This window comes from Aristolochia californica, unplaced genomic scaffold (genome assembly GCF_029961685.1).
Source record: "Aristolochia californica isolate CCGP_79_NKW_82.1479 unplaced genomic scaffold, dmAriCali1.0.hap1 SCAF_6, whole genome shotgun sequence".
Lineage (NCBI taxonomy): Eukaryota > Viridiplantae > Streptophyta > Magnoliopsida > Piperales > Aristolochiaceae > Aristolochia > Aristolochia californica.
Window position 1 is genome coordinate 1,496,853 of NW_027182257.1, and position 22,976 is coordinate 1,519,828.

General features: G+C 36.9%; 2 protein-coding genes across 2 annotated transcripts; one reads left to right on the forward strand and one right to left on the reverse strand.

Moving 5' to 3' along the window:
• Positions 1 to 871: 871 nt before the first annotated feature.
• Positions 872 to 4,215, reverse strand: LOC137934250 (protein NRT1/ PTR FAMILY 7.2-like). The gene is made up of 6 exons (XM_068778527.1): positions 4,156 to 4,215; positions 3,856 to 3,947; positions 3,699 to 3,763; positions 3,178 to 3,395; positions 2,020 to 2,582; positions 872 to 1,915 (listed from the first exon to the last, which is right to left on the reverse strand). Exons 1-6 carry the CDS (start codon positions 4,213 to 4,215, stop codon positions 1,054 to 1,056), a joined length of 1,860 nt encoding a protein of 619 aa, XP_068634628.1. The 3' UTR covers positions 872 to 1,053.
• A 3,884-nt stretch (positions 4,216 to 8,099) lies between these two features.
• Positions 8,100 to 21,988, forward strand: LOC137934414 (mitochondrial intermediate peptidase, mitochondrial). The gene is made up of 17 exons (XM_068778727.1): positions 8,100 to 8,323; positions 8,414 to 8,495; positions 8,584 to 8,636; positions 8,744 to 8,798; positions 9,161 to 9,299; positions 9,396 to 9,450; positions 9,593 to 9,797; positions 16,333 to 16,428; positions 16,601 to 16,720; positions 16,862 to 16,987; positions 17,100 to 17,255; positions 19,176 to 19,292; positions 20,027 to 20,152; positions 20,240 to 20,307; positions 20,781 to 20,916; positions 21,355 to 21,520; positions 21,626 to 21,988. The coding sequence occupies exons 1-17, from the start codon at positions 8,136 to 8,138 to the stop codon at positions 21,862 to 21,864; spliced, it is 2,127 nt and encodes a 708-aa protein (XP_068634828.1). The 5' UTR covers positions 8,100 to 8,135; the 3' UTR covers positions 21,865 to 21,988.
• Positions 21,989 to 22,976: the final 988 nt, after the last annotated feature.

Sequence of the window (22,976 nt, forward strand, 5' to 3'; positions counted from 1 at the left end):
GGAGAAGAGAAGAAAGAAAAAGAGAATGAAAGAATGAAAGAAATAAGAAAGGAAAAGAGAAAGAAAAGAGAAAGAAAAAGAAGGAGAAGGGAAGAAAGAAAAGGAGAATGAAAGAAATAAGAAAGAAAAAAAAAGGAGAAAGGAAGAAAGAAGAAGAGAAAGAAAGAATGAAAGAAATAAGAAAGAAAAAAAGGAGAAAGGAAGAAAGAAGAAGAGAAAGAAAGAATGAAAGAAAAAAGAAAGAAAAAAAGGAGACAGGAAGAAAGAAGAAAGAAGAAGAGAAAGAAAGAATAAAAGAGATAAGAAAGAAAAAGAAGGAAAAGGGAAGAAAGAAAAGGAGAATGAAAGAAACAAGAAAGGAAAAAAGAAAGAACGAACCAAGGAAAAATAAGAAAAATAAAAGGGAGAACGGGAAAGAAGAAGGAAAAATACGAGAAAAGAAAGATAGAAACAAGAAAGAAACAAATGAAGAAGAAAGAGAAAGAAAAAAAGAAATATAAAAGAAAGGATGAACGAGGAAAGAAAGAACGAAACAAGAAATAAGAAGGAGAAAAAAATAAAAGAAGAAAGAAGAAGAAAGCGAAAAAAAAGAAAACAAAATTCTTCGACACATTAAAAATATTTCAATATCACAAAAAGAAAACAACATGCTGACGGATTATCATTAACCCCCAAAGCTCCTAATTGCATACAAACCACACCCATTGCACTCCACTAGTAAAGACCACATCAAAGGAACCTAACAAGAACAAGGGTTTTTAGCAAGAGCCAGGATTCATACCAAGGGTTTGAAGGTATTCATACCATCATCCAGGGCTATGAAGGTATTCATACCATTTTACATGTATATGCATATAACTAATGATAAAGATCCTATGCTGGTAGATTAAGGTAGTACAAATTACACTTTGCCCTCATCCGGAGGAAAGAGAGAAATAATATAATTCACCACCCAACAAAACAAAAAGATTATTGATAGAAAATCAACACTGGCACTGGCTTCATATCGTGCCCTCTCATCTTTCTTTTATGTAAGAGACTTTGAATCACATTTCATGTGTTACCCTGTGCTGTTTCAGGACTTCTCTCCTCCACCACAATAGCCTTAAATCGCCTAGCACACCATATCAACATGAGCAGATCAGCAGCTGAAATGCCGGCCAACATGAAGAAGAACCAGTTCAAATGTCCATGGTTCAGGTTGGGCGGAATCCAACCTTGCCGACCACCTTTCGTCGTGATATCCATCGTCACCTTAATCAGCAAATCACTGAAGAAACTACCAATGGAGATGGACGACATGCTGAGAGCGATTCCTAAGCTTTTCAGAGCTTCTGGGGTTTGCTTCCCAAAGAAATCCATCTGCCCCACGTAGACCAATGCCTCTGAAAAGCCTACCAGGACGTATTGTGGGACTTGCCAGAAGAGGTTCAGAGAGCTGGACTGCTTTCCATCTTTTGTTACATATCTCAGTCTCTGCGTTTCGACCAGTCCTGCTGATAACAGAGAGAGTATGTTGAAGACTAAGCCGATTGCCATCCTTTGCATCTCGGTTAATTCTATGGGTTTTCTTTTGGTTATTTTGGCGTATAGAGGAGCTAACAGGGTCTGGTTGAAGATGATGAAGAAAGCGGTGCTGAGGATGTCGAAGACTGTCATGCTTGCTGGAGGCATGCGGAAGCTCCCAATGCGATTGTTCATACTCGCTCCTTGTTCTAAGAAGAGGGCTAGGATCAACATGAAGACGGTAGCATAGCAGATGATGCAGAACCAGATTGGAAGCAGCCGCAGCACACATTTCACCTCTTCTACTTGAGTGACTGTACATAGACGCCATGGGTTACGCGGCTCGATGTTGCTTGCATCCGAGATGGCTTCGTCTCCACTGGTGATGACTGCTGCCCGATCAAGGAACCTAATTTTTTAAGAAAAAGAAAAAAAAAGAAGAATCTGCTTAGTAATTAAATCTCCATTGCCAAAGTGGTTCTAGAATTGAGAACATGAAAGCAAGTTTTTTACTTGAAGTCTTCAGTATGGAGTATCTTTCTAACACCATTGTTTGGAGTTTCCATCCCATGGACCTCGTAGAGACCGAGTCCATTCTGAGGAAGCCGAAAGTTTATTTTCTTCAGAGCAGCCACGATCACTTGACAAAATCTAGGAAGAGGGTTTCCACAGGGCCTCATATACCGATATTTGAATGTCCCACTCAAGAAAAAACTGGCTGCAAGAAAACTGCTAGAAGCAGAGACCCAGAAACTCAAAACCCATTTGCCCGAATCCTCGAGGTATGCTAAAATGGTTTCGGAAAAGAGGGAACCTAAATTGGTCGCTACGTAGTAGAAACCATAGAATGATTCCCTCGAGGGTTTCTCCTTCGAATCGCTCTCTTCGAATTGATTTGACCCCAACGTGGCTAGGGATGGTTCATATCCGCCATTTCCAAGAGCAATCAGGTACAAAGAAATGTAGAATACTACAAGCTCCATTGATGAATGGGGTTGGCAGAAGAATTCAACTTTGCCACACCCAGAAGGTTGAAGAAGAAAGAAGTAGGATGAAGACGATAACAGTGCCAGACCCTGTGAACAACCAAGGGATGATAATAGAGTAAGAAACATATACATAGAAATAAAGAAGAGGAAGTAAGCTTTTTTAACAACTGAAGTGTATTTTGATATTCTCAAAAGGCATTCAGGAAAAATGTATTTGATTTGTCTCTTGGAACATGTCAAATCATGTTGGGGATACCTTAGAAAGAATAAAAATGTTCATTACAAGCGTGCAAAAATTAGATAACTGTTATAAATTTACTGTATAACAAAGGCATCAAATTAGTAAAGAAAATTAAAATCTTTTAGGGTCTGTTTGGAACCCCTAGAAAAGAAAAAAAAATGAAAATTTGACCATTAATATTCCCAAAAATAGTTTGTGAAAACGAAAACTTTTCACTGACTATGGGATAATGATGATCAAATTCTCAGTTTTTTTTCTTTTTTTTCTTTTCTTTTCCATGGGATTCCAAACTGACCCTAAAAGTCTAAAAAAAACTGGCCTGGAGTGGAAAAATTCCAGTCAAGAAGTATTAAATAGAGGTTGAATCATTGAAGTTTCTTCTACTTTGCATCAAAGTTCTCAATTATCAAAACCAAATAAAAGAGAGTGTAGACAGCTGACCAACAATAAGATCGACTGGAATACTAAACAGGTCTTGTACATTCCCCAGTAAGAGTCGCTCAAGAACGCTCCAACTAGAGAGAAAAGATGCACTGAACCCATCCACCTCGTGAAAGTGGTGGCAGCTTCTGCATTCGTTTGCCTCAACACCCGAGTAGAGAAAAGCACCAAATTCACTTCTACTCCCACAAACGCAAGAGCAGCAAATCCATGACTCACTGTTCAATTGAAACAAAAACAAAAACAAAAGAAAAAGAAAGGATGAGTTTGATGAAAGATTTGCGTGAACAATTATTCAAACTGCGAAAAACTTCTGAAGAAAGCTATGAATGTTCCGATGTTAATGGGTTAGAAGAGAAGACTTTCAGTCGTTTAAGCACTCTGCAACGTATTTACAGTCATCCATCTAAAATGGGGTTCTTCAATAAAGATTGGCTGGTTGAGGGAATGCGTCCAAATGAATATCTGGAGAAGACGACGAAGCAGACTAGGAGACAAGAGTCATGAAAACGATTCCTTACATACAGCCATGGCAGATAACTTTCGTGTACTGTAACCAGATGAATGGAAATGTGAAAAAGCTTTCCTATCAAACAGATTCTACGTGAAAGAATACCTAACAGATAGATCACTGATCTCCACCTTCCTACTTTTGCTTTAAGGCAGGGCTTGCCATACCAGTCAAAAGTGCCGTCTCTGGTATATCTGTCGCCATGAGTAACTGTTTCAATAGCCATGCTCGCACCAATTTCCGGGCCGTTCTCCAACTCCTGCAGCAATGAATCCTTCCACCGATTCAACAGAGAGATTCATCAAGAAAACAACCCAAAATCATTCGAAGCAATGCTATCTTCACAAGCATTTGCCCTTAAACAGCAAGAATTTAAAGATACTATACACCTAACAGTCAAAGAAGTGATATACTGTTTACAGCAAGTGGAGTTAAATAAAACAAGCCAACGAGGTGTTTGCTATTACCATTTCGACGCTTTGGCCGATATTTGAGGCTTCACGATTGGGCTCTTTTAACATCGCCATGGAGATCGAAGTAAACCGGTAGAAACAGGAAGAGAGATTTGTTTCCGCACAATGAAGAAGAAGAAATACTCGGGGGTTTTTATAAAGCAGGAGTGGAGTCGGTGGGATTTGATGCGGCCCTATGAGACCGCCATTCGTCCAGAGGAGCTGTAACCGCGGCATATCCCCCCTCCACTTTGCTCTTGCATTCACTGCATGCGAGCTGCCTGAGCAAATGCAATAATAAGGTTTCCACATTTGAGATTACAGGAAATTTCCGCTAAGGAAAAAGACAAGGAGGGAGATATCTGTAGATTTTGAACGTTGTCTCTCGTTATTTAAGCTTTTACTTAATACAGAGAGATTCAGTAAGGATGAATTGAATGCCTGTTCAATGTGGCGTTTCTGGGTCCCGAGACTGCGCTGGCATGGCGGACTGAACAATGCTGGACTTTTTTTTCTGCTTAAGCTCTCCGTTAACTGTTGTTGCTTTAAGTTTTTGAAGTTTTTTTTATAAAAAAACCAATTTTTGCCTTCACATTGTTACAAAGATATATAGTTCTTAAGAAGAAGAAAAGTATCATTTCGCTTCAGATTTATTCTTTTATATAGTTCTTCCGCAATACATTAACTACGACGATAACTCTCTAGGAGATTACATAAAGACATCAACTGAAGTGTTTCGATATCACCTTTCACATTGCTGCAAAGACATATAAGTTGCAAGGGATAGAAAAGAAATAGGTAGCATCTGTAAACTAATCTCAAGGAGATCATCCCCGACCATTGACCAAACCATGCATACCAGAGCCTAAAATCTTGTTTCAGACTTAAGTCACAAGTTAATTTCAGGTACATTAGTTGAAGAAAATTTAATGACAAGAAAGCAATTTACTATCAATGTTGTTATTTAGTGGAATATTTTCTTTCTCCAACTCAATCTCAAAAATCTGAGTGTTTGGAGTCTTTGTTTTGGCTCCTACAAGTAAAAAGATAATTTTGGGAAAATAAAATGATGAACCCTAGAACTGTACCAATCCAAAGTTGCATTGCTTTTAAAATCTTCAAGTCCTTTACTTGAAAAAACATAAATGAAACTTAATGAAAAGATAGAGGAATGTAAAATGAATGATGTTACTACTTATGAACATTTTCTTTTATGCATGGAGACAGATAAAAAGAATATCTTGGAAATATAAGTGAATTTCTTGAACACGAATCTTAATTTTTATTTTGTTTATTTTAAGTTTTTTTATAAAGAAAGAAAACAAGTATTTCCAAAATAAATGCATTAATGATTACAAAGATCTTGAGTTGATTAGTTAGGAAACTAGTTTCTTAGCTTGAGTAGTCATTTTAAATGGATTTTGGCCCTAACTTCACATGGTATTTGAACAGGTATTCATACGTAGGTCTCCATCCAAATTGTCCACATGTAGGAACTACAAAATAAGGCATACATATGAGGGAGTCTTAAAGAATAGTCTCATATGGATCTGTGAGTACAAATTATCTTAGGTTTATTAGTTGGCATAGAGGTTTCCTAACTTGGCGACTCATGTTCAAATTGACCTTGGATCCGACTTCATAAACTTCACAGTAGGAGTCGACCCCATCAAGTAAATAGAAAGAAAAAGTGAATTGAACTTTAGTTACAATACCTTTTAATAATAATAAAAAAAAAGTGAACCCTTGTACTGAAGAACATATAGTAGGAGTCGAGTACATGGGAGGAGTTGACCTCATCTGAGTGAAATACAACAAAAAGGACTCGACTCCACCTAACAGTAAGTTTTGAAATGAAAAAAAAAAAGTCAACTCTTGTATGGCACAAAAGCAAGAGTCAAATCCTGGGGAGGATTCGAGTACAAAAGTCGTTGGAACAAACAAGACTCTATCCCAAACATAGAACCTAACAGCATGCTAGAAAAGAATTCAAATCTTTGAATGTATGACTCAAATCTGAAAGTTGTAGGTCTTCAAATATTGTAAGTGGCCTAATAAAAAGTTCAGCAGTAAAAATATGATTTATTATTTTTTATTATTTTTGGACCTAATTTATACCTATCATGCTAAACTCCAAAATATTTATATCCATTTATATAATGACTAATTTTTTGAACGTTGAAAATTGTGCTATATAAACGAAACTCGCCCAAATTTTTTGAAATATTGGTGCCTACATGAATTTCAAAGCTCCCAAGTGCTTCCACTATTATTTTCAAGTCATAGCTTTCTCAAAAATTCGATTTGAATACTTAGTTTCTTGATTGTTGAGTGATTATCAACTGATCTTCATATCATATTAGGTTCAGAATCTTCATATTAATAGTTTTATAGTTGGCTCTCTCATAACCAACTTAATATTGTTTTTAAATGTCATTCACTTTAATTTTAATCATTAGAGCTATTGAATTGCTAATAGATTTACCTAAAGATTGGGTGTAATTTTATTTTGAGTTTGATTATTATATTTGCCTATCAAAAGGCACAATTGTGCTTTAACTAGATCAAGACTTGTATAAATTGCTTAACAACTATTAAAAACCCTTAATTGGGTCTAGGTGCACGTACCTAGTAGTTGTTAAACATAAATCCCCGAGCATTGTACATGTGTTGTAATTAACGTCTTTACTGTGAATGTCTTAATTAGGTTAATTTTAGTGGATATTTTAGTAATAGGGTAAGGGCAACTTGGGAGTACTAGAGTAGCAATCTGAATTATTGATTTTGAACCACTACAAAAATTGAGGTGTAGTGAGTGATTGATTGTCTACACAATTAAAAAGCTTATTGGTTGTTGCTTTAGTTATGAAATTAATATCTAGGTGAACTGAAGTTTAAAGTTAGCCTTAGAAACTCGATAAACTTATTTGCCTCTACCTCTAAGTTTATTCTAACTTTATAGTTGAAGTGTGATGATTACAATATCAATAATGCCCTTAGGGCTACACCTTTTACGAGAAAGAAGACATAAAAGGATAGATGTCAACTTGTATAATTACAAAGTTGTGCCACCTCTTATCGAGGAGTTATTCTATTTACCATAATACCACCCTACACATGTGGGTATCTTTAAATACTCTCAACCATAAAGAGAGATGCTATTATTTTTCCAATTACCAACCTTATACAATCTTAATGAGTTTACATTGAATTCCTAGCCTTATGTTATAGTTGTTTAAAAATTAATAATAATACACAATAATAAAAATTGATAATTAAAACACCATAACTTAAAAATAATTTATTTGAATTGTAATTCCAATAGAGATATACATGTTACTGATCGAGCTCAATCACATATTTGATGAGGTGACTACATATAATTGATGTAGAATGATAACATAAATTTTTTTAAAGAATAGGTAGAATAGCCTTCCTAGATCTTGTCAGAGTGTGGATAGATTTTTGCTTCTCCACTTCCATTTGTTGGCAAGAGAAGATCCTTTTATCTTGTCCTCCATTGTGTGGACTGAGCTCTCTTGTTCTCATGAGGGGAGGGGGTGGAGCCTTGCCCTCCCCCTTCTATACAATGTTAGGGGAGAGCCCTCACTCTCACTCTTCTCCATCATCCAAACTTGCCCCCCAATTCTATGGAGGGGGTAGAGCACCCTCTCCCTCTCTTCCATTTCTTGGTAGGGTAAGACCCTTACCCTCTCCTTTGTTGGATTAAAGGGACATTATGATACATTATAATATAGAAAGAAGCATCCGAGCCGAATCCCTCCCCTTGACTCAACTCATCTTGTCTAAAATCCGGTGAGTCGGAAAACCATGATTTGTGACGTGGCAGCCATATAGATTTCCAATGCCCCAGCTCAAGTAAGGTAAGTACGAATCGTACAAGTGCATTTTGATAATCACGGCCCCCGTTCATCGACCTGAAGGCGGGAACTACTGAGGACTGCAGCTTTGGTTCAGATAACTTTCTCCTGCTCATGTCTGCTCTCCTCCGCCGACGCGTGCCCGCCTTCTGGTTTTCAAGGTCCATCTCCCGCCGATTCGCCTCGCGAAGCGTATTTGAGCCGTCTGTAGCAGCGGAAAGTGCAGAAACAGGCCTGTATGGATTCGAACTTTTGAAGACCCCAAAAGGCTTCCGGTGGTTTGCTGATGAAGCTATCCAGAGGTGGATTGTATGTCTTTTAACTTTTTGTTTTCTGGTATTCTACCAAAGTCATTGCATCTCAATATCTGTGCTTCTGATCATGGTTCTCAGGTCAGGGGAACTTGTTTCTTATATTTCTCGACTGCCACCGTCGGCAGAAATTGTTCGTGCCATGGATGAGATATCGGATACAGTATGCTTCCGCCGACTTTCACATTTAGTTTTTCTCTTTTTCATTGTTTTAGGTAGTTTACAGTGTGGTCAGTGGATTACTTTGTTAGGTATGCTCTGTAGTCGACTCTGCCGAACTCTGTAGAAACACTCACCCTAACAGGTAACTAAATCTGCGACCTAGTGCATCTCAAGATTGTTGCTCCACATTGATGTTCTTTTTTTCTTTTGTTGTTTAAGTTGTTTCTAATGAGTCCTATTATCTTATAGAGAATTCGTTGAGGAGGCTAACAACGCATGTACAAAGATGTACGACTATTTACATGTAAGATGACTTTTAAAAAAATATTTATATATATCTTTGAAGTTCTCATTTGTGATTGTCTTTTTATCGTCTTAAAAATGGTGGCTAAAGATTCGAGATTCAGGCTTTCAGAAATATTTGTAGCATTTGCACTAGCAATTGTGCTAAATGGTGAGCTTTTGATATTCTATCTATGGAAAGATTAGGTGTGTCTGGAAGCAACCTTCTTCTGTAATGAATCCCAAAAATATTTTTTTTCTTCTTTTCTTTGTTCTGTTCATTACAATTGTTTTCTTTCGTGGCTGATATCGCTTAAATCTAATTAATTTAAGCACCGATGACATGTATCATGTCCTGTTGCTAATGTTGATTTAGCTTGGCAGACTTTAAATACCAAGCATGATTTGTATAATGCTGTCATAAGAGCTGAGCAAAGTGGAAATCTTCAGACAGAAGAAGCTCAAAAGGCAGCCCATACTCTTCGTATTGACTTTGAAAAAGGAGGCATTCATCTTTGTGCTGGTATATCTGTTTTCTGTTGAAACCATCTTGTAACTTATGAAAGTGAGAACACCCTCATGTGATTGTTTTTAAATATAAAATGTCTCATCCCTGCAGAAAAATTGGATCGAGTTAATCAGCTTAACAATGAGATAGCTCGGTTAGGCAGAGAGTATGTGCTTCATACTTTTGAAGAAAGTCAAATTCAATGTTATTTCTTTCTGTCATGTTTTGGATATCTCTCGTATTATTGACCGTGTATGAATCTGGGACTTTTTTATGTATTATATCTCATTTCTATACTGTTCTCTCAGGTTCAGTGAAAATATTGCCATTGATCCAGGTTCTGTGGATGTCTATCCAGCTTCACATATTCCCAAAAGTATACAACATCTTCTTCGACCAATTCATCGTAACACATCGGGTACAGTGAACCACCAGTCCAAAGAAAAGGGATTTCGGATAAGAACTGACCCTGGTACTCTATCTACCGTATTGAAATGGACAGCAGATGATGATGTAAGTTTTACAATTTGGTTTAGTTTGTCAAAGAATATTTCAGTTTTCTATGTTCACATTTTATTTATATATTTATTTGCCTTGTTATCATTGCCATAATGAGTGGCTACCTCTTTAAACAGTCAATATATGGATGTATGCAACTTTCTGCTAGACAACAAAACAGTGTAGCAGTTTTTTTTGTTTTTTTATTATCAATTACACAGTTTTATTTATCAAAGTTTATTGTGTTGGTAACTGCTATTATTGTTTATTTAGTTTAGGAATGATATTAATCATACAAGCTGAATAAATGACAAAAAGGTCAAGTTTTTTGTTGAGAGACGTGAGGTTAAGGACATACTTGTATCGCCCTTAGTTAATACCCTTTATAAGATTTGGGGATAGATTAGAAAATTCATTAAAGTGCTTTTTAAGTTTTTTGGTTTACAAAGGGGCCATATTATATTTTAGCCCTAACTGATGTACTTGAGGAGGGATAGGTTATTCCCTAATCTCCTCTTTTCTTCTAATTGAAGTTGACTGCTTCTGCTGGTTTTCTCCCCAGTTTACTCTTATCTCCTTTTTCAAGATTTGATTTTTACCACTTTACATTGTATCAAAGCAAGCCTCGATCTAATCTAGGCCTTCATTTTCGTCTTTTTGTTTCTTCTTTCCATTTTCTATCTCTTCTCCAGCACCTGCAGTGGCCACTTTCCTCTTGTTTTCTGGTCTGTGCAGCCTCTAGGTTGTAGTATTAGATTCAAAACCATATGGTAATGATTTAAATGCCTATTTTTTCAGCCTTTTTTCATGGTACCAGCCTGCTGCCTACTGCCTGTGAATGGTCTTTGAGGTAAAAGGAAGGATTTTTATGCCTTACATTTGTTTAACTAAAGCATACAATTGTTTGAAAGTTTACAGGTTTTAAAACCTAGAACCCTATTTGCATTGTGCTGCACTCCAGATTGGTATTTGGAGGATGATTGATCTAAACTGAAGGCTGAAGTGTGCTTCTGTATCGGATACTCTTATATCATTCTGTATGGCTGAATCTTCAGACATTAAACCAATAAAGGTATATGACAAAGATGGAAATATCACCCAGATTACTCCAATTTCCTTTTGGAGCCAAGGAAAATTTGGATTGCTTGGGCCCACACTACATTTCGTTACTGAAGCTCCTCCAAATCCTAGGACAGAACAATGGGATCAAGAAAACTATACTATTATGACATGACTTTTAAATGGAATCAGAGATTGTGAATCAAGTGATTTATAATATGACTGCAAAAGGAATTTGGGATGATGTGGAGAAGAGATCTAAAATCCAATAATATGTTCTCGTATCTTTGATCTTTATGTTAATACAAAAAGGGGTGATAAGCCGCTTGTTGAGGTGATTGGGGGTGTTGATTGTATGTGGCAAGAGGTTCTTTTATATCATATCAACAAGAGCTGGATAAGCAAAGGGAGGTGGAGACTCTCAATGTGGTTAGTTTACATAGTACCTTGGGTCCAGAGTTTGATTCAGTTTGAGCACAACGACTGGTCAGCACCACTACTCCTTCGTTTGAGGGGACTTCTGCTGCCTTGTTGGGGGCAAAATCTATAGTTACTCAACCCTCTAAGACTACTTCAAAAGGGGATTCATGGCTGCCTTAAACATAAGTATACAGTCTAGTAGAGGCTGAGAAGGACATCGGAGAGGTAGAGACAGGAATCAAGTAGTGGGAAGAGGCAGAGACAGGAATCAAGTAGTGGGAAGAGGCAGATGAAGGGAGGGGGGATGCATCATCCCTTTCTGCCATATATACATTGTGGTTGGGGGGGTGCATCATCCCTTTCTGCCATATATACATTGTGGTTGAACTAAATCATGAAGTGTTGGGATAAATTCAGCAAACCTGAATGGTCACATCGGGTCATACAAGAATCTGGGACCTCCTCTAGAAATAGTCAAGGATTAGAGGAGTTTATGGTTACAAAAGATCAACTACAAAAAGTTAGTCAATCAATTTGTGCAATCTAGCGGTCTTCAAGCCACTAGTTTCTCCCTTGCAAGTGCAACCATTGCCCATACAGGTATAACATCTAATGCTTTGATTGCCTCTACTAGTTATTTGTGGGTTACAAATTTCGGGGCCTCTGCTCACATGATAGGTTACTCTAATCTTTTAATCTTTTTGGATCATAAGAGTCCATAGGATTTGTTTCATTACCAGATGACTCAGAGTCAAAGATTTGTCGTTGTGGTGTAGTTAAGGCGACTAAGTATCCATCATTGTCATCTGTGTTTTGTGTTCCTAAATTCCTTATTAGTTTAATGTTTAATAGTGAGCTTACGAAATCCCTTAATTGCTCCATAACCTTCTCTCCTTGCATGTGTGTATTTTAAGACCAAGAGGAAGTAGACAATTGGTTGAGGGCTCGAAAGAAATGGATTTTACTACTTAGATTGATGTGGAAGGCCATCAATTACATGTTGTTAAATCTGTGCCAGACGTTTATTAGCGGCACTTACGGCTTGGTCATCCTTCATCTACTAAGTTGTGTCTTTTTCTTCCTTTCCTTGGACAAGATGTCTTGTTTGAGTGTGAAGCTTGTCAGTTGGGAAAGCATCACCGGATTGTCTTTCCTTCTAAAGTCAATAGACAAAGTTCTTCTCCATTTGTTGTAGATCATTCAAATATATAGGGTCTAGTTAGAATTAAGAGTTTACTTACTTTAAAGTATTTTGTTACTTTTGTGGAAGACTTTAGAAGAGTCACACGGTCATTTCTTCTCAAAAACAAGTCAAAAAAATTGGATGTATTCAAATATTTCTACATGGAATTAAAAGTTCAATTTTCTTCTCAAATTGGTATCTTGGGTTCAAACAATGCAAAAGAATATTTGAATATTGCATTTCAATCTTTTTGTTGCCTCAAATGGAATTATTCATCATACCTCTTGTCCCTACAACCCACAACAAAATGGGATTGCTGAATAAAAAAATAGACATTTACTTGAGGTAGATCAGGCTTAGCTTTTACATACGAATGTTCCTAAACTGTATTGGGGAGAAGCGGTTTTGTCTGCTTGTTACTTGATTAATCAGCGTTCATCTACCGTCTTGCAAGATGCTATTACCTTTCAACTTTTGTGTCCTGATCAACTACTAAGTGTTCACTTGTGTGTGCTACGTTCATTCCTTTTCTCCCTTTTGAGATAAAGTGTCTCCTTGTATAGTGAAGTGTCTTTGTTGGGTATTCTCGAGTTCAAAAAAGATATAAATGCTATGCTTATTAAATAAGAAATTGGATGTTTCTGTTGATGTCACATTTTTTTAGTAGGCAACCTACTTTTTGGTCCTGCTAAGTCCCTCGATGATTCTCTTGTTCTTGCTCCTCTTCCCATTATGTGTGATATTGGTCCTTCTATGTCTTCCCCTCCATTGTCTAAGCCACTACAGGTCTACAAATGCAGGCCAAGCAACCTGCTGTAGTTTCACTGCCTCCTACACTGACAGAAATAATTACTCCTACAAAACCCTCTACATCATGTGATTTGTCTGGAGATCCATGATCTGATCCCACTTTTGATCTGCTTGTTACCCTATGGAAAGGTAAAAGGTCTTGTACCCCACATCCTATTTCTGATTTTGTTACATATAGCTCTTGTACCTAACATTCTATTTATGATTTTGTTACATATAGATCTTGTACTCATGATCCCATGTCTAATTTTGTTACATGTAAATTCTTGTCTCCTTCCAATGCCAAGTTTGCTTACGCATTGTCTGCCTTGACTTTTCCTTCTACATATTTGATGGCTCTGGGTGACACTAAGTGGTTGTGGGCCATGGAAGATGAAACAACTACTCTACAATCATAGAGGATGTAGGAGTGTTGTGATTGTCCTCCAAATGTGATCCATGTTGGTTTTAGGTTGGTTTATGATATTAAATATCATGCAGATGGTTTACTAGAGAAAGTATAAGGCTCGGCTAGTTGATAAGGGCTACAGATAGACATACAAAGTTGATTACTTTGGTACTTTCTCTCCAGTGGGTCGATTGAATTCCATCTGTATCCTCTCCTACTTTCCATTGCTATAAATAAGGGGTAGTCTTTGCACCAATTGGGCATTAAAAATACTTTCTTATATGGAGATCTCACTAAAGAGATATACATGGAGCAACTTCTAGGGTTTGTTGCTCAGGGAGAGGTGTATAAGGTGTGTAGGCTAAGGAAAGCAATCTATGGGCTGAAATAAAGCCCTCTTGTGTGGTTTAGGAAGTTTAACAATATTGTGATGGAGTTTCGGTTTAGGAGAAGTTATTTTGATCACTTCATATTTAGCTGGAAGTTTTATTTTGATAGTATATGTTGATGATATTGTCATATCAGGAAGTGATTCCAAGAGTGTTGATATACAAAGGCCTATTTGAAGACAAAATTCCCGACCCAGGGTTTGGGTAGATTAATTTTTTTTTTGGGCATTGAAGTTGCTCGAAACAAAGGAGGCATGGTTCTTACCCAGAGGAAGTATATTCTTGATTTGTTGATGGAAACTGGTCTGTTGGGGGCAAAACCAGTAGAGTCTCCTATCGATGTGAGCTTGGACTTACGTGATGTAAGTAGTCCAAAAGTAAAGGATAAGGCTATGTATAGAAGGCTTGTTAGGAAGTTGTTATATGCTGCCATTACTCACCTAGACATCTTCTATGCTATAGATGTGGTAAGTCAACTTATGGAAGACCTGAGGTCTGCTCATCTTGATACTGTTATGAGAATTGTTAGATACCTTAAAGAGCTTGAAGTAAAGGATTGAAGTATGTGACTCATCATCGCTTAGATGTGATAGGGTACTCAAATGATGATTATGCATGTTCAAAACTTGATAGAAGAAGGTCTGTTACTGGTTATTGCTACTTTGTTGGAGGTAATCTGGTCATTCAGAAAAGTAAAAAACAGACCTAGTCGCTCAGCCTAGTGCTAAAGTAGAATACCAGACAATGGCACATATAACATGCAAATTAATGTCAGTTAAAGCTTTTATGGTAGAAATTGGTTTTCCAATTAAGGAACCAATTGAGATGTTATGTGATAATAGAGCTACCCTTTTTCATCGCCAGCAATTCTGTCTTTAAGGAATGCACGAAGCTTATTAAAGTGAATTGCCATTTCATCAGAGAATTTGTAAGAAATGGAGTCATAGCTACTCATAATGACAAGTCCTCTGAGCAACTGGCTGACATCTTTACGTACACACTGATAAGAAGAATTTTTGGATATTATTTAATAAGCTGGGGTTATTTGACTTGTATGCCCCAGCTTGAGGAAGTGTGTTGAGAGGTGTGAGGTTAAGGGCATATTGTAATTAGCCCATAGTGATTCACTGTATAAGACTTGGGGGTAGATTAGGAAGTTAATTTAAAGTGCTTTAAGTATAGTAGTTTATAAAGGGGCAATATTGTCTTTTAGCTTTAACTGATGTACTTGAGGGGAGGGATCAATTTATCCCTAATCTTCTCTGTTCTTTTAATTCTTCTTGCCAATTTCCTTTATCCCCTTCTTCAAATATTGGTTTTTACCACATATGTATAGATCTCAAACACTTGGAAGTTGTTTGTCAGAGTTCTCTATTTTTTTTTGTTTATCCTTTTAGGCTTTAGTATAAAGTTTACTCTCATTTCTCCCTTCTCTAAGTAGTACAGCCAGAAGATTCGAAGCATTTGAATGAAGATTCATTTGGCAGGGTCCTTCAAATGAATTCAAAATCCAGTGTCAACTGGAGGACATATTTATTCAAAAGAATATGAGAGAATTGGGGATACAACACTTCTGGACCATGAGCATAGCTCTTCTTGTGATGTGGTTGTGTGAGTGGGGCTTGAGAGCATGTCCACTGGTTAGACCTATACTCCCCCCATCTGGTCTGTCCAGTTCTCACACCACTGATTTTAGTTGGCTCTACAAGTGGATAATTTTGTACTCACTAATCTACGTGGGACTATTCCTTAACAGCTATCATGCGATAACATATAACTATTCGCTGACATGATAATTATTAAAATGATATTTTCTAGTTGAGCAAGATCGTTGCTCCTCTAAGTGAGCTTGACTGCCTCTGGTTTCATAACTGAAACCGCTAAATGAGCTTGAATGCCAATGGTTTCATTACTCAAACCAAGTATTAATTTGCAGCTCCTGTAGAAGGAGCTTACCAAAAAATAGTTATCTTAGTTTCCTTTAACGTTGGCATGTTCGGTGATGAATTATTTATTTTTTTAAGTGAGAAACTTAATCCCTATGTTCTGAAGGACATGCTGTGGAAGTTTCTAATTTTCATCTTGATCTTTCAAGAAGGAACTGTTACTTTTTTGTGATTTATGTCGACACCCAAAAATGACTCTAAGATGTCCTGAATCCTTCTTGTTTTCCCCCTCCAATGTGGTGCAGCATCTGTACTGTTCTTTAATTTTTTTATTCTTGTTCCCTTTAACTTCTTTTTGCAGCTCTTTTTTGGTTGTGTTTAATTCAGCTTCAATATCTGGTGAACATGTGTACAGATTCGGAAGCTGTCATACATTTCAGGCAACTCTGTTCCAAAAGCAAACCTTAAGGTTCTCGATCGACTGATTGCAGCTCGTGATGAGCTTGCTCAGGTGAAAGATATGCATGTTGACTTCTTTTATTTTAGATTTGGCATGCTTTTAGCATGCACCACTCAGCAATTTGTGTTACTGGCAGAATGTTCTAAGAAATTCTGATTGGGTTCAGGACAAATGCTACGCTTTATCATATGCCATTGACATTCTTTGTTGAAGATTCATGCAGATAATGGGCTATAAATCTTATGCGGAATTTTCAGTTCACCCAAACATGGCATCATCTCCAGATGTAATCATGTCCTTTCTCAAAGACTTAAGCAAGGTTGTCGAAGCTAAGGCTGATGAGGTATTCTAGCTTGCCAAACCATTTTTGTCTGCTTCAGAATATTGCCTCTCTGCATTTAAAATTCATTATTCAATTTTACTTGTCTGAATTTAAAATTAATATTTCAATTTTATGTACTTTTTCCCATCTTTTAATCACTAGGAATTTAAGGCCATTAGAGATTTCAAGAGGAAAATATGTAATGAGAAAAGTGTGGATTTGGAGCCATGGGATGAAGCATACTTCACAGAAATGATGAAATCCTCTTCCTTCAACTTAGATTCCTCTGTAAGTTGGCCAATGCTGTTTGGTGGTGTCAAGTATTCTTCTATGGAATTGTTCCCGTATGGATCAATGAGATAATTTGTTCTTATACTCAGTTCCTTTGTACTATGAGCAGGTTGTGGCATCGTATTTTCCCCTTACTCAATGCATTGAAGGTTTAAAGGTGTTAGTAGAGTCATTGTTTGGTGCAACGTTCCGCACAGTTCCTCTTGCTCCAGGTGAATCATGGCATAGTGATGTGCTTAAGTTGTCACTTCATCATCCAGAAGAGGTAAATTTGTTAGTTAATATAGTCTTCAGTTACAGAATCCATGACTTGTTTCTTGCAAGATAAATGCCAATATTGGAAAAAGAAAGAGGGACTCATGGATATGGATAGAAACCCCTTTTTTATGACAATGAGAAAAGAGTATGCAATAAAGAAACTCCTGAAGGAGGAAAGGTACAACTAGGAGGTTTAATAGATACAATTGAACTCTAAAAACAGAGAGAAACAAGACTCAAGGGGGAGAGAGGTGCCGACAGCAAGGTGTTGTTGGTGATCCCTTCCCTGGCCAATGCATTAGCAATGCTATTGGCACTGCAAGGAGTAGTAGAAAAAAAAGGTTTGATGCCTACATGCCCTTCAAAGGGGTTTGATACTTGATGGCTAGTGGAATTGTAACGTGTTGTTAAATCAGCAAGCAGCTTGCCTGACCAGTTAGCTGAAGGACGTCTCTCTCCTATCATAATCTAAGGGTCATCCTTGTTGTATCATTCAAGTGTACTAAGGCTCTACACTCTAGCTTGTATTTAAGCCATCATTAATAAAACAAACCACAATTTCTGTAAAAAAAAAAAACTGTATACCCTTGAAATATCACATTAATACCAGTTTACCACTGTTATGTCACCAAAAATATCTATACATCTCTGTAATTACATTTTATTAGTTAACTATAATTGTGGCACAAAAGAGCAACATACGTCTCACAAAAATTACATTATGATGCTCTTATGATGTGCTCTCATTCAGTGTTTGGTTATACAACTGATGAAAGGACATTCCCATAAAAAAACATTGTAGTGGGTGGAAACAGTTACTTTGCCTCCACCATCTCTTCATCTGAGGCATCATAAGCAATAGATTGTTCTTGACTAAAGGCTGTCATTATGCTTGCTGATAAGGCATCACAAGAGATGTGAAAGACCTATAAAAAATCTGTTAGCCAAAACATGGTTGCTTGTGTCATCCTTTATTTCATTGAAGGCTAGTCATTGCCTTGTGCCAGTACTTCCTTTCTTGATGTGATTTGTCCTAAGAGTGGTAATGGTGTTGAGACCACCAATAAACCTCTGTGGGAAATTTACTAGACTCTGGAAACCCCAACCTCATACTCCTTAGAAGGTTGAGGCCAATAACCTTAGTCATCTAGAGAACAGCAAATACATCCTTATTATGGTTACAAGATTTTTTCTATTTTCTTATATAGCATCTAAAAAATATTTATTATGGTTAAGAAGCCTCAGCTGTTTCACAGCTTGGTTTGCTGACTTAATTTTGGTCCACAACCACAAAGAACCATGTTTTCATGATCTCTTGTAGCTTTTGTATCATGTCCTTTAACAAATTTTTATTCTCTTTGCAACAATCATTGTTAATTCAAGTTCAGAGTTGTTGCAGGGCTTTTTGGTCATTTCAATTTGTGATTTTATTTAGAGTTTCTTTGCTTTCTAATTTTGGTGCCCATGCTATTTCCAATTGGTTTTTATACTAGTAGGTAAATCAAATTCACATGCTTAGAGAGATATCTTGTTACGGAGGTCTCCTGGAAACACTGGTAATATGGTGATTGCGGGTTACGTAAAGCCAAATTGCTTACGCCTCTCTCATCTCTTTGAGCTTTTTATAAGTGACTTTCCTCCTGCTTCATGTTTTAAATTCATTGGAATTGAATCTGGATTACAGACCTTAGACAAGTAGATCAGTTGTAGCTTAGGCAATTCTTGGTGAAAATTGATGTAAAAAGGAATATAAATATTATGCATGGAAGGGAACTAAATAATTGTGGTTGTCTTAACTTAGGATCTTATATTTTAAGCTTTTTCCTTGTAATAATGCTTGTTATTCTTTTGCTGTGTTGATTTATTAGCTAACTGTATTTACAGCTGCCTGTTTTCTTAAGAGTTCTTCATTATCAAACTGATGCAGGGAGATTTAGGGTATTTATACCTTGATTTATATTCCAGGCCGGGAAAATATCCCATTTGTGCTCACTTTGCCATTAAAGGTGCGCGTCGACTATCTGCGACAGAATACCAACTTCCTGTATGTTCAAATCCTTTCTTTATGCTAAATTAGGACAGATTGGTCCATGTTTGGTGTTCTTTATGTAGCTTCTATATTATAAACTTTGTTAATTTCTATGCATTTTGCAAATAAGTGGTTGACCTGGTGAAGCACCAGCAGAATGTGCTCTTGCAAAGAAAGGTCACCGATTTCTTTCGATTGGTCTTCCTATTGAATCTTGTCTCTGTTCATGTAGCAGTAAGGTTCAACTTATCCAGTTGTCCTAAGATTCTGATATGATGCATTGTTTACTATAGATATGCCTGTGTATCTGGTCAATGCTACTAGAAAGGATGGAATTGCAATACCTCTACCTCTGATTAGTTATAACACCTTGCGCTGAACTGTCTCTTGATCACAGTAAACTTCCCTTGGCTGGAATCTGTATCCAACCATATTCCTAATATGCCCAGATAGAAGCAGGGGTGCTTCTTCATGGTGCAAAGGCACTCCTAGTGTTAACCCCAATTATATTAGAGAATGGAAGGCTTTCATTGCATCGTAGTTTTTTGTTGTTCACTTCTATTAGTTACTGTAAATTTCTCATGTTGGAAGACACGCAGGATGTGGTTAATTCTTTTTCCTCTGGTGGAGAGGTGATTCAGTTTGTGTTTAAGATCTTCTTGTAGGATTAGAGTGTTTTTTGTAGGATTAGAGTGTTTTTCTTTTTTGTTTCTTTTGGCACCTGGCTTGACTTGTTATGGATGTTCTAGGTTGTTGCCCTTGTCTGCAACTTCTCTGCTTCACCTGGGTCATCAACTGCTAGGCTCCACCACTGGGAATTAGAAACTCTTTTTCATGAGTTTGGACATGCTCTTCATTCTTTGCTTTCAAGAACGGTAATCTCTCTTTTCTTTATCCATGTTATCAAACAGTAGTAATCTTAGTGTTTGGTTTGTTGATCTAACTTTCATTCTCTCATCCAGGATTATCAGCATTTTTCAGGAACCAGAGTGGTTCTTGACTTAGCTGAAACTCCTGCAAACCTATTTGAGTGAGTATTGGCCTCTCGTGTCATTGTTGTCTAAATTTGTTACACACTTGTCATAAGATGCAGTCTGGCAGGAAAGTAGTTGTTTTGCCTAGTAATTTCCAATATATACTTTGAGATGGATAATGATCAATCTAAGCTGTAAAGAGGAAAAAGGAACCCACTAGTTTTAAAAGTATGTGATGACTCTGCCATTTGATAAGAATTGCAGCCATTTGGGAGTTATCACTTTCAAAGATAATCTCATGTTTTTTGCTCCAATGCATCATTTTACCTTTTTCTGTGAGTTTCTCTTAGTTCATGCTAAAAATTCTATATTTGTTCTCAGATTATCTAAATGAAGCTGATACTCGTTTGTAATTTCTTTTTCAAGCTTTGGATAAATCAGAAAGGGTCGTACTTAATTCTCAACTGAGTTAGATAATATATTTGCTTTATATGTTCGGACAGTATACTCATGGATTATGGTCTTAAAGGTACTATGCGTGGGACTACAGGGTTCTAAGGAAGTTTGCTAGGCATGTTTCTACTGGTGATGTAATACCTGAAGCTTTGGTAAAATCGATGAATGATGCAAAAAGGATGTTTGCAGCAACTGAGCTGCAACGCCAGGTACATTCCAAACTCATTGCCTTGAGCTTTGTCTTTATATTTTTCTTTTTAGACTTTGAGAATATACATAATTGGGAGAAGATAGTGAATGCAACTGAAATAGAAGCAGCAAAAGAATTAACGTTGGTTTGTAATAGTAGAAAATCTGTACAACAAGATGTTATTGGGTTATGTGATGAACTCTTATACTGTATTTGAGGAAACCTAAAACTCAAAATTCTTCTTTTTTCTCTTCTGTTTTTTACTGCAATGCTTTTCTTTTCTTTTTTAAACTTAATTAAGTGAATGCAACATGAGTGGCTCAATGTCACCTTCTTTCAAGTAGACTAAATAAATTCGATGAGATCATAAAATATCTAGAATCAGTTTAAAAATAAAAATGAACTAGGTTAGATTTTCTATGCACCACGAGACCTGACTGTTTATTAATGTTTTCAGATACTCTATTCATCGATAGATCAGACACTTTTTGGAGAACAGGTATCTCCAGCGCGAGACACGGTTTCTATCGTTGCTGACTTGAAAAGTCAGTACACTAGATGGAATAATGTGGAGGGTACACACTGGCATACCAGATTCAATCACCTAATTAATTATGGTGGTGGTAAGTAAAAGCCATAACTAGAAACTGTATGGGTCGTCATGATTGGTAAATTCTTCTTTTCTTTTCTTTTCTTTCTTACTTCTAACTTAAAAGTGGTGATTCCAGGGTATTACAGCTATCTTTACGCGAAAAGTTTTGCAGCAACCATATGGCACCAGGTTTGTATTGAGGAGCCACTTTCCTCGACCACAGGCTTTGCTCTTAGAACAAAATTCTTGCAGCATGGAGGGGCTAAAGATGCAGCTCAGTTATTAAAAGATATTGTTGGTGATGATGTTTTAATATATCATAACCAGGGGATTATACCCAACATTAGCAGCCTGTGTAAAGAGATGAATTTATGAGCCGAAAACCTAGACGTCTCCTAACACCCCTAATAATATCCTGGGTTTTGGGACTAGTTTTCTTTTCTTTCATGTGACACTAAATCTCTTTAATTTAAACCCGTTGATGTGATGAATTAGTTGACAAGCAATCTCAAACTAGATTTCCAGTTAATTGGAAAGTCCAACTGACCTGGATCACCCAACTTTCTGTGGCTAGGTTTGCTGTGGATTTGCCTTGCTGCTCAGTCTAGGTCAAGTCACCTGAGCCAACTGGCCCCATATTCTCGCTTCTCAAACTTAAGCCCAGAGAACCGTAATATTTCTGACCTTCATTCGACCCACTTTTTTATTTTTTCCCATTTCATGAAAACCCCACCCTATTTTTAAGTGTATTTTCCTGCATTTTGGGGGTAAGCTCAGGTTGGTCTTATCAGATTTTGACTAGACCAGTTCTAGAATGATGTTTTTTTAGCTGGGATGGTCTGGATTATGAATAAACCCTTTATTTATGACACTGACTGTAGTTTATAAATAACTTTATTGTACATAATTTCTTCGAAAACAAAAACTTCTTAGTCAAAAATAACTTCAAAAACAAAAACTGGGACACGCACGGTCAAAAGGTGATACGAATAGACATTATCTAATGTTGTGATCAACAATTGACAACTGATGGTCAAAGTATAAAAATTAAAGAAAAAATAAAACTGCTGATTATCAACTCTTGTTTATGCTGCTTTCATTTCCATCTGCTGATGCCTATAGTACGAGTTGCTTTGCGAGACGTCATATGTAGAATCCAGCAGATGAAGATGTGCTTGCATCTGCTTATGATTATGCTGACAAGTTTGACTCATCTACCTTTAGTTGCAGCAGCAGCTGTCCACGCAGCTATGAGACTGATGAAGAGGTAGAGTGGGGTTTATCATAGTTGGATTACGAATGCTTGTACCATATAATCAATATTGAATGTGCATAAAAGCTGGTCACAACATAGTTATATTAACAATCAGACATTAATCCAACTTCCGGAGCAAGACATCAAATCTTTTTTTTTTTTTTTTGGGAAATGATAGACTTCCAACCTCATTTAAGCCAATTTTCTGAAACAGGTAGACACTTGTGGTCAT